The sequence below is a fragment of the Pseudorasbora parva genome, chromosome 21 (genome assembly GCF_024679245.1).
Source record: "Pseudorasbora parva isolate DD20220531a chromosome 21, ASM2467924v1, whole genome shotgun sequence".
In the NCBI taxonomy this organism is placed as follows: Eukaryota; Metazoa; Chordata; class Actinopteri; order Cypriniformes; family Gobionidae; genus Pseudorasbora; species Pseudorasbora parva.
Genome location: NC_090192.1, coordinates 27,202,491 through 27,215,039, shown reverse-complemented (window position 1 = coordinate 27,215,039; position 12,549 = coordinate 27,202,491). Strand labels below are relative to the sequence as shown.

Below are 12,549 nucleotides of genomic sequence, written 5' to 3'. Positions count from 1 at the left end.
AGTTGCAAATGATAGGTTTGTGTTTATGATATTTATTTGAATACATTTTAGATGGTGGGCCTGGACGCTCATCAAAGGCCTGTCTCCAGAGGAGATGGTGCAGATCAGGGCTAAAGTGGCCACATTAGAGTGTCTAAAGGGGCAGCGAGCAGATCTAGGGCTGCAAAGAGCCTGGGAAGGCAACTACCTGGTTAGTGTTTAAAATCATGGAGTGTGTATGAGATCAACATGTGGTTTAAAATAAATTATGATGCATTTAGTTTAGAATGTTTAAAAAGTTTTTTTCCCCCCGTTTTTAGAAAAGGGACAGTCCTGGGACAGCGTCTTCTTTTACTCTGGTGTCCAGTGATCTGCAGAGGAAAGATAAGTTCATGAGGATCCTCTTCTCCTGCAATGTCCGCAAAGTATGTCCTTGATTATAATCGGTTCAGACCTCTCTGACTCACAGTTGATGTGTCCAGCCACTGATGTTTGCTTTGTATGTAATATTTACCTATGCAATATTATTATCTCAACAGATCAATCACTTCAATAAAGCAGAGGACCGAGCGTTGCTCATCACCGATCGCCACCTTTACAAAATGGACCCCGTCAAGCAGTACAAGCCCATGAAGAGCATCCCACTCTATAATGTAAATATCTACCTTATTCTAACATAAGTAATCATAGGTTGCATTCACAGCATAAAACGACTACTAGTCATATTTAGAGTGCTAAATACATTATTCAGTATCAGAAGTCACAACTACATTTTAAGAATGGTTGCAGTCAGAATTGGAAAATCAACCTGGATTGTGTTTATATCCTTCCAGAGTTAATAAAGTTTGTTTTAATCAGTACACTTAAAAGTTTTCATCCTGAGCTAAAAATGGTAGAACTTCTAGTCTTTCCAGTCATGGTCAGTTTACGTAACATAGCTTCACACAAAATTAATTCTCTGTTGTGCTTGAAATATAGTCAAACAAACCCTTTGTCTCAGGGATTAGGTTTAAATGGGTTTAGACCTGGAATGCTGACTTTCAGCGTTTAAGCCATTTATTTATTTTTATTGAATGAATCAATAAATATAATGTAACAGTTAACATCACCATTAGTGATATTTGTATTTTGAATTATTTACACTACTGTTCAAAAGTTTGGTGTAAAATTAATATTAATATTAATACTAAAATACAGCAAACATTCATTTTAAATATGATTTTAAATATTATTTTATATTATGCTGATTTTGTGCTGGATACATTTTTTTATAACTATCGATTTTGAAGATAGTTGTGCTGCTTAATATTTTTTGTGTAAACAGTGATGCATTTTTTTAGGATGCTTAGTTAAGTAGAAAGTTCAAAAGCATTTATTTGAAATATAATTTTTGGCATCAAGCTAAAAGTCTTTACTGTCACTTTTGATCAATGTAATGCATCCACCCTTTGCTGAATAAAATTACTAAATGACTGACCCCAAACTATTGAACAATACTGTAATTTTTTTCTTTTTCTTTTTATACATAGCTAATTGTACTATATTGATTAAAGTGGCAGCACTAGTAGTGGGAGAAGTAGTGGGAGAAGTGTGCATCACTGTCACAACTAGAGAGTTGTGACAGTGATGCACACTTTCGTATTATTTTTATTTTCCTTCATTCAACACAAATATCAAATGTTTTGACTATGTACTGTGAGTCAGATAATAAATTGCCCAATGTAGGTAAATATCTACTTTTTGTATGCTTGAAAAGAGCAGTTAACATCTCTTGATTAGGGAAAAGTCACTACTCAGCTAAACCTTTCCTGCCCCTCACATTTATTTATTGCTCCAGTGTCACTGAACGCACAGGTCAGGGACATGGGTAAAATGATTTATGTGACAGCTAACACCTTAAAGACAAAAGGATATCAAGGGCATTCATTGCATTATTAAATGGTTGGGCTGGAACCATGTCCTAAAAAAACATTACAGAGATAATATCTATAAAAAAAAATAATCACCACGTTAAACCCCCCCTAAACAATCCACTCTGCAACGCCGCTACGCTCCTCCTTCTTCATCCATCTCCTTCTCCACTGTTGTCATGCCAACATCCCAGGGGATGGGGTTGTCATGGTGACGGAGCAGGAGGGTAGATCAGCTGATGTCTAGTATCGTTCCAGCATGTGCACAAATTTGCCTCCTCTGTGTGTTCCTTCTGCTCGGGCTTGCTTGTCTTCGCACTTCTATAGTCTTTCTTTGTCTTAATCTTCTCTTTCCTGTTGCAGACTGTTTTACTCTTCATAGACCTCTTTGTATTCTATTTATTTTCCTGAATGCTGTTTGTTTGGCTCATTTATCATTTATCTATGTAGCCTATAGTGCAGAAAATAACACTGCATGATACTTACATAATTAATCTTTGACATAACAGTGGGAGCAATACTATTCTTTCAGTTGTTTTTGAACACAGTGGTAATGTGGCTCATTCTCTACTGGTTAGAGACACCAGGGTGCCTGATCTATATTTCCACAAGCATTATATGGATATTAGTATATCACAACCTGTTCTGGCCTTTTCATCAGTGTCATGATCACATTTGTCTTTCATAACTGTTCTTTAAATATTTACTCATAAGTGACAAATTGCTCATATCCGGCATCCCATAATGACTTTATTATCATGCGGTCCTAATTTGGTCACACCAGCTGTCGCCCTCCTGTGTCTTTTCTCTATGTGCCCATCACCAAGAATCTTAGAAGTGGTAGAAATCCATTTGTTTATCTATTCAGCTAGTGATTTTTGCTCAGGAATACTGGTCCACGGGAGAGTCGGTAAACTAGATTTCCCCCTAGCTGTTTTTTTACCTTTGCCCAGACTGTGTTCATTGAACCCCAGCCTCTATCTGGGTGAGGGATAGAGGGGGGAGGGAGGGAGGGGGAGAGAATGGGGGAGAGAATAGGAGAGAGAGGGAGAGAGAATGGGAGAGTGAGGGAGAGTGAGGGAGAGAGAGAGAGAGAGAGAGAGAGAGAGAGAGAGAGAGAGAGAGAGAGAGAGAAAGAGAGAGAGAGAGAGATGAAAGACAAAGAAATTTTACCTTAAGGAAACTGCATCATACATTTTCAAGGGTTTCATCTGGATAGGAACAGTTATGTATGGAGGCTTGCTGTTGTATTTGGGTAAAATAAATAAATATATATTTAATATATATATATTTAAATATATATATATATATGTATACATATATCTAAGAGTCTATATCTTGGAAGCGTAACCTTTATAAACATTGGCTTTAAACACTTTTGAAGAACACTTGACATTGTAAGCATAGCATTTGAGACCAAAAATTTCAAGGGGTGTGACAATGAAAATTGAATATTCGGACAGTCTAATAATTTTTTCCAGAAACTGAATCTGGTTTCAAGGTTGCATTTTCAAATTTTTTTTTAAAAGTTTCTCAATTTGACAACATGAGCTAGCCTTGACATGTCATTTAAAAAGAAATTGATCATCTGATATTTTTAAGAGACTTTAGAATTTAAGAGAGTTAGAATCTCTTGAAGTATCGGAAATACATTTTGGTCCAAAAATAACAAAAAATACTAGCCTGACAAGCCAGACCCACATCAAGATGTTTGGTCTGGAAACTCACCATTGACAGGGCTCAGTCCAAGGGGCGGGATAAACGGTTGTCTTTCAAACTCCCTCTGCATGCGATAGGATAGCGCTACAACCAACCAGAGCAACGAAGGTGAAGCAGAGCTCGCTGACAGATTAAACATTCGCCGTATCCGGTCGGCAAAACTCCGAACACATCTTCCCTTTTTAAGAATGACTTCAGTGCCGTTCTTTGTTCTTTTCTCAGAGAAAAGCTTAACTCCAAGTCTTCCAGATTCGCAGTCAAAGCTGATTCGAAAGACCGCCGCAGTTCGCCAGTTTCTGTGTTTACTAGAAGCACGCAAACCCAACTCGGCCGTTGTCATTATGGCCCTGCCCGCCGACTCTATACACGATGTGATTGGCCCGTCCAGATTGTGAGGAATACAGCTCAGAAGGGTATTGAGAGTTCCTAGACGACACTTGCGGGCAGATTAAATTTGCTGCCACTAGGGTGCGTCTAGATTTCTAGGCTAAAAAAATCCGACTTTATTCAGCATTGTCTTCTCTTCCGCGTTTGTTTTCAAACCTCAAATAAAGATTCAAACGGTCATGAATCAGCTTATTGATTCATGCTTTGGATCGCCAATGTCGTGATTTCAGCAGTTTGGCAGTTTGACATGCGATCTGAATCATAATTCAATATGCTGATTCATAACCATTTGAATCTTTATTTGAGGTTTAAAAACAAACGTGGAAGAGAAGACAATACTGCATAAAGTTATAGTTTTTGTGATTTTTGGACCAAAATGTATATTAGATGCTTCAAGAGATTCTAATTAACCCACTGATGTCACATATGGACTACTTTGATGATGTTTTTATTCCCTTTCAGGACATGGATAGTATAGTGTGTATACACTTGCATACGTTCTCGGACTAAATATAAAATATCTTAAACTGTGTTTCGAAGATGAACGGAGGTTTTACGGACGTGGAATGACATTAGGGTGAATCATTAATGACATTAATGAGTCAAAATATAATTTTTGGGTGAACTAACCCTTTAAGACACGAAACGATCGGTTTCTGTGAGAAACCGAACAGTATTTGTGTTACTTATTTATTTTTACCTCATATCAGATGAATCTCATCTAGTATTTCCAACGCCATGACTTCCATTGAGTGCGGTTAAAAACCTTGCACGGTCATAGATATATTTACATAGATGCCTCATTTGACCGATCCGCGCAGGAACTAATGAGGATTCTATATATCTATAAACGCGGAGGGGTTTTGGACCTTACTTGATGGAAGTAATGGCATTGGGAATACTAGATGAGATTTGAGATTTTGAGATTTTAATTACTGAATTAAAATTACAACTGAAAATATAAAAATAAAAGCTAATTATAAATATTTATTAGTAGTATATAAACTATTTCAAAATAACACTGGTTTTAAAGGTCACCTGTTCTGGATGTATGCATCCCTCCTTGTTCATTGTAACACAGTAAATTATGAGTTGCTCCCACACTTGTACCATGTACCAACGATGTACGATGTACCAACAGATGTGTAATGTTTCCTGTGAGAGCACCTCCAGCACCCAGGGCCCACATTTGCAGGTTGACAATAATGAGAACTAAATTATGGCAGGGCTTATTAGTGCACACTGGTCTGCTGTGTCTGTATGAGTGCTGTTTTAACTCGCATCACTCTTTCTTTCCGTCTCAGGTGACCGGAGTGAGCATTTCCCCTGGGAAGGACCAGCTGGTCGTCTTCCACACCAAAGACAACCGGGACCTAATCGTGTGCCTACAAGGCATGGTGCCAGCGGGAGACAGCCGCATCGGAGAGTTGGTGGGGACCCTGCTCAGCCACTTTAAAAGGTGACACCAGCAGGGGGTGCTCCTGAGAGCGATTTGGGCGAGAGTGCAGGGCTCTGGGGACAGGGCCAGGGCACATAAGGCTAAAGGATGCCAACCAAAATAATTCACCCACTGTCTTGTCTGTAGTGCCAGTTCAGGACATTTAAGGACAGAGCAGCCAGCTTAGCCCTGTCGGATTGGTACCCCCTATGGCTTTTTATGAAGCGGAAGAGAAAATAGTGTCTTCTAAATTTTAAAGTTACTTTAAGCTTCCTAGCACAAGAGCCGTGCATGGTGCAGAAAGGAGATGGATGTTCTGCTTGATGTTTGCTAAATTATGCGCTGGTGTGTCATTCTGTGAGGGGTTACACTTCCTGAAATCGACAGGCGGTAGACGCTATAACGGTCCCTTTGATGTTTTTTTTTATGGCTTATGAAACAGAAAAAAATGACATGGGCTCAAAAGGTTATCTGAGGTATGCTGTGTGTGTGCATTTGTGTTTGTGTCTGTGTGTCTTGTATGTGTGTGTGTGTGTGTGTACTGAGATTAGAGCGAAATCATAAGTTACGGGTAAGATGAAGGTAGCATAAATAAATGTTTCCATGTTGTTTGTCTGTGCGTTTTAGCCAAATGAGCCTAGCTGACAGGGCAGATTATGATTTAAATGCAAACACACCATAATAGTCACTCACAGTGTGCCAACATATACAGTGCCCTGAAACAACCTTTACAATCATGCACAGTAACAGACCTTCAAATATTCGAATACACGTTGTATCGTGTATTCGAATAGACTGTAGGGGAGACTCAGCTACTGAAACAATGGCACATGTAAACTAGTGATATCGATTTTCGTTACAAAGTTGCTTCACTGCTTTTTCTGTAAATAAAGCCCCTCTGTCCCCCAAGCAGGGTGTTTTTTTGTTGTTGTTTTTAGAAAACACCTTGCTAACGTTTCACTGCTAATGACCTGCAGCTATAAGCTCTCTCTGGATCCATCCATCAGCGTGATCTATTCGCCGAACAAAAGGCCAGGTTCTTAGGCTGCTGTGTTCTGCTGCTTTCCTCTCCCTGTAGATGTGTACTTAACCTTTATCTCTCCTCTGCTATCCTGCACAGAAGCCTTAGCACTAGCCAACGCATAGAAGACTATTCCTTCCTCTCTCTTTACTTTCTATTGCTATTTCAACAGTGACATCTAGGAAAGAGCTTGTGTAGCAGCTTTTGAGAGTTAGCAAAACAAAAATTGTAGTCTGTTTAAATTATTATTCAATTATACTTAACCCATCACATAATGTATGATGTGGACGTTAAGTGTGTTTCGGATCTCTGTTTGACACTGAACCTGTTTGGCTTTTCTGCCAGAGTGGCTTTACGGGAAAACTGCAGACATAACCGTTTCTTCTGTGCTATTAATAAAGAACATCCTATGTATTGAAAATCAGTCTAACTAGCACAGTCTGTGCCATACACAAGTAAAATCGTAACCCTCTTATCTGCAGTAGGAATGTTGTCAATAAAGTCTCTGATAGCTCCAACGAGATAGGATTATTTCTCCAATTGGCCATTTTCTCTCTCAACATTTTTGTTTTTCTCTGAAACTTGCATTGTGTTTATCCTCACCATTATTCCAGCACCTCTCTTGTCCAGTCACAAAACTTAGTAAGCTGCACCACTGTCTGCTGTCTATTTAGGCAGCATGGTACCTCAAGTGAAGCCCACAGGTGACTCATTTCATAATTCATTTCACAATTGAGATTTATGTGAGCATGTTGCTTAGGTAACAATGCAGCACTTTAATAGGCATAAATGTTGATAGCACACACATGGACTAAATAATAATTTAATTATATAAAACTATTTAATTTTTTATCAACATTATGTATAATTATTAATTAATTAATTCTATATGCTATTAATTCAAATAGATTATAAATGAATTATTTTTCACTAAATTTGCAAATTATGCTAACTACCTTTTGGTGCAGCCTTTGCATTGGGATCCTACCTTACTATGTGATGCCTTAAAGGACCCAAAAATTTTAATTATGTCCTCATTTATTCACCGTCATGCCATTCCAAAATTGTAAGCTCTCAAATAACTTTCTTCTTTCTTCCATGGAAGTATTCTGTAGCTAAATGATTTGTAACACTTTAGTTTAAATTCCAGTTCTCACTATTAACTTTTTTTTTTTTTTGGAAATTGGTTGTTTATTTTTACTTATAAAGCACATAATGCCTTATTCTGCATGATCTTATTCTACGTACCTTAAAGGCACAATATATGAGATTTTTAGATTCAAATATCCGGAATCCACTGTGACAGTGTGATATATTTTGTTGACTTGGGTGCTAACATTATCCCAAATGTTTCCAACAATGTTTAAATCCAGAGAAATAAGTTATTTTAACCAGGACATGTACCGTACCGTGCCATGCGTCACCTATCAATGATATCATATCCCGTTACCCTCGATTTTTGAACTACCAAAGATTCCTTTATATATTATGTGTTTTATCAGACAGGTGAGCAACTGTTTAGATACATTCATAGGCAGAAAACTAATCAGTGTGATATAGCTCAACACAGTTAGTCTTGTTTTCTTGATTTACAGTGAGTACCATGTTTTACCATGCCTAATATCAATCTCGCTCATTGCAGTGTGCAACAAGAGTTTCATTGTAGCCACTGAGCAAACACACAGAGTAGCATTATAACATAACTCTCAACACACACAAATGTATCTAATATGATAAAATGGTGCTGTGTTACCCCATATACACGTGACCGGAAGAAGCAGAAGCGATCGTCATATTTATAAAATATTTATAAAAGAGCCATGTGTCACGAGAAATTGCTCCAGTGGCTTCGTTCTGCTCCAAAGGCTCTCAGCCCCACCCTGCTTCATACTACAGTTACGTTAATGAATCTTTAATACATTAGCTCATCCATGAATAAGATTTTTGCCCAAGTCCCATCCGATTCTTTTCCACCAGCTGTAGAGGTGAAGACAACAACTCCCACTGATTCTGCAAAATCAAGGCATCATTAAGCTACACCTTTTTTTAAATAAGTGACCTCGAGTGGCAATTATTACATATTGTGCCTTTAATCCTACCCAATACCTACACTTAGAAACTATCTTACTATTATGGCTGATTTATACTTCTGCGTTGGACCTACGGCATATCCTCTTGTTGTATGTAATACAAAAATTAAAGCATCTCTGATTGATTATTAGAGTAACATAAGAGGCAGTCTGGCACTGAATGCATTTGTGAAATCATGCAGTGCTCGTGGCTGCTGTTTTCAGTATCGGTGGCTTGTGATTCGGAGATTTATTGCGTTGAAATCACAACACGAAATGCACCCATTGTGATGTGTCCCTGTTCTTGATATACAATCACTGATTAACATTTTTAGTTTTAATGAGAAAATAAATATACTATACACAGCAGATCTATGTATTTATTCACTAACTTAAAGAATCTCTGCACTACAAAATACACTCACCTAAAGGATTATTAGGAACATACTAATACTGTGTTTGACCCCCTTTCACGTTCAGAACTGCCTTAATTCTACGTGGCATTGATTAAACAAGGTGTTGAAAGCATTCTTTAGAAATGTTGGCCCATATTGATAGGATAGCATCTTGCAGTTGATGGAGATTTGTGGGATGCACATCCAGGGCACGAAGCTCCCGTTCCACCACATCCCAAAGATGCTCTATTGGGTTGAGATCTGGTGACTGTGGGGGCCATTTTAGTGCAGTAAACTCATTGTAATGTTGAAGAAACCAATTTGAAATGGTTCGAGCTTTGTGACATGGTGCATTATCCTGCTGGAAGTAACCATCAGAGGATGGGTACATGGTGGTCATAAAGGGATGGACATGGTCAGAAACAATGCTCAGGTGGCCGTGGCATTTAAACGATGCCCAATTGGCACTAAGGGGCCTAAAGTGTGCCAAGAAAACATCCCCCACACCATTACACCACCACCACCAGCCTGCACAGTGGTTGCAAGGCATGATGGATACATGTTCTCATTCTGTTTACGCCAAATTCTTACTCTACCATCTGAATGTCTCAACAGAAATCGAGACTCATCAGACCAGGCAACATTTTTCCAGTCTTCAACTGTCCCATTTTGGTGAGCTCGTGCAAATTGTAGCCTCTTTTTCCTATTTGTAGTGGAGATAAGTGGTACACGGTGGGCTCTTCTGCTGTTGTAGCCCATCCGCCTCAAAGTTGTGCATGTTGTGGCTTCACAAATGCTTTGCTGCATACCTCGGTTGTAACGAGTGGTTATTTCAGTCAAAGTTGATCTTCTATCAGCTTGAATCAGTCGGCCCATTCTCCTCTGACCTCTAACAACAAGGCATTTTCGCCCACAGGACTGCTGCATACTGGATGTGTTTCCCTTTTATCACCATTCTTTGTAAACCCTAGAAATGGTTGTGCGTGAAAATCCCAATAACTGAGCAGATTGGGAAATTCTCAGACCGGCCCGTCTGGCACCAACAACAATGCCACCCTCAAAATTTTTTTAAATCACCTTAAATCACCTTTCTCTCCCATTCTGACATTCAGTTTGGAGTTCAGGAGATTGTCTTGACCAGGACCACAACCCTAAATGCATTGAAGCAACTTCCATGTGATTGGTTGATTAGATAATCTATTAATGAGAAATTGAACAGGTGTTCCTAATAATACTTTAGGTGAGTGTATTGTGTTATATAGCAGATATAGGATAAAACTATAATTTCTGGACATGCACTCCTATCACAGATTTATTTATAGACCTGAGGGAGGGGATCTTTCTTTCCCATTTATTGTTACATAGATAATAGGGATGCCACAATACTCAATATAATATTGAATTGTTCGGTACGGCATTCACGGTTCAATACGCGCTGATGAATTGCTTTTTTTTTCGGTTTTGTATTTAATTATTTCCATTTCCCTCCGTTTGAAATATTCCTCTCAGTTTATTTCAGCTCTTTTTGAGTGTGCCTGTGAGTCTACGCACTGATATTAGCAAATATCCTATCATATGCACTAAAGGTAAGGGGTGTACCCGCGTTTTAAAGCTTTGCCGGTTGAATGAAATGTTTAACCGGCAAGGTTCGGACTGTTGCATTTACTGTTTTGTATTGAGCGCGCGCACTAAACGTCTGTCAACCACACGTGATTACTTGACAGTCTTACTGTGCTAATACTGTCAAATACACACAAGGTTAACATATAAACACAGTCGGTTATATCTAAAGTGAAAGTAAAATCGCGTGCATCTATATATGAGATGTGAGCAGGTCTTCTATTGACAGCAGCAGCCTAGTGAACCACTTGTCCTTAAAGGGACAGTTAACCTCTAAAATTATGTTAATGAAAACAAAGACCTTTAATACAGTAGCTTTTAATAAATTTTGTATATTGAAGACTATGTAGTTTTAATTTAAGCCTACATTTATTCATTAAATTTCATACTTAAATGCTACATCTCTGAGCTGCCACTGTAAATCTTTATATATATATATATATATATATATATATATATATATATATATATATATATATATATATATATATATTATTTTATATTATATTATACAATACACTGGGTATGTGTACAAGGGTTTTTTAGGTAAGTTTTCAAGTCTTTTAAGTAAAATAAAGAAAGACTATTGCAATAAAAAGATTCTCCTTAACTTTTTCTGTTCCTGTCGCCTAAGAATAGAATAGCAAAAAAAACGAACCGAACCGAAAAACCGTGGTTAAAAACCGAGGTATGTATTGGACCGTGGACTAACTGTATTGTTGCATCACTATAAATAATAAAACTAGAACATAGGGATGCACCGAAATCAAAATTCTTGGCCGAAACCGAAAAAGAGGAAACCAAGGCAAATGTAAAATAACTGCATATTTAACTCTTTAAATTAAAGATGAATCCTTATTAAAATTACAAAAGCTATTCAATTAAGAGCAGTGAGTGATTTCCTTATCTTTTTTTTTTTGCCATTAAACGGACAGCAATAAAGGCTACTGCCCCTTTAAGACCTAATGCACGGATATGCGTTGTCTTTACCTGACTCTATAAAATTCACTTAAGGCATATACAGACTATGTCTGCTAGGATACTCATCAAGATGGACATGTCGAAATACTATTTGTGTGAGTTTGTCTGTTTAAGTGCAAGACTTGGAAGAGAACTCAATATTTGCGCGATATGAGACGTGCACGCTTTCAGATGAGTGCACAGAGACAAATCTTCTCACAGTGCGCGCAAGTTCTCATTCGTGTCATTATTTTCAAGTTACAACCCATATTATAGATGCGTCATCAGATGTGAGATGAACCACATACGTCCACACCGCAAACATATCGCTTTACACAAGCATGTGCAGGTCGCAGTTTCTGTTCGCGTCATTCAAAACATTTCGGCCATATTGTTTCGCTGATCAAAGTCTATCGGAAATTTTTTTGGTGGCCGAATATTTATTGCCTCCCTACTAGAACATTTTTCAAAAATGCTTTGGAAATATGTTCTGGTGAAAGTCATACGGGTTTTGAATGACATAAGTAAGTAATTAATGACAAATATATTTTATCTTTATAACTATCCATTTAAAGTGCTGCCTGTGGAGGCTCAATATTTCTCTTATTCTACCCTACTTTCTCTCTTCTTTTCCAGGGATGAGATGTAGGAGATTAAATATTTAAGGATGTGTGACTGCAGCTCTATTTTTAACCGCGCTCTTCATCATTGGCATGCACAGCACACAGAAAACACTGCACCTCTTTCTCTCTACAGAGGGAATGCCTCAGCACTCCAGCCATCACACCTGCCTTTAAGCATTATTCAAAGAGATTCAAACCACAGCCTGACAGATACACCCACACACTCTCTGGCCGACATGCGCACACGCATCTGTCTGCATCACTGTAGCTGTCACTCATCCTGTCACAGTTATCAAGGAGCACTTCACCCATGCACTAAATAGAACGTGTGAAGACCCAGATCAGGATTAGCTAGACTATTTCCAGTCTTGTTATGTTGAATACTTTGTTGCAGCAAGAAAAGTCCTCAGTCTTCTTTTATTAGCCTG

General features: G+C 38.2%; 1 protein-coding gene across 1 annotated transcript in view; it reads left to right on the top strand.

Annotated features, from left to right (window-relative positions):
• myo1d (myosin 1D) overlaps positions 1-12,549 on the top strand; it is a 93,920-nt gene that overhangs the window by 61,282 nt on the left and 20,089 nt on the right. The window contains exons 18-21 of the mRNA XM_067430386.1: positions 52-190; positions 300-404; positions 519-632; positions 5,300-5,454. Of these exons, the coding sequence (XP_067286487.1) occupies positions 52-190; positions 300-404; positions 519-632; positions 5,300-5,454 (513 nt within the window). The remainder of the gene's footprint in view (positions 1-51; positions 191-299; positions 405-518; positions 633-5,299; positions 5,455-12,549) is intronic.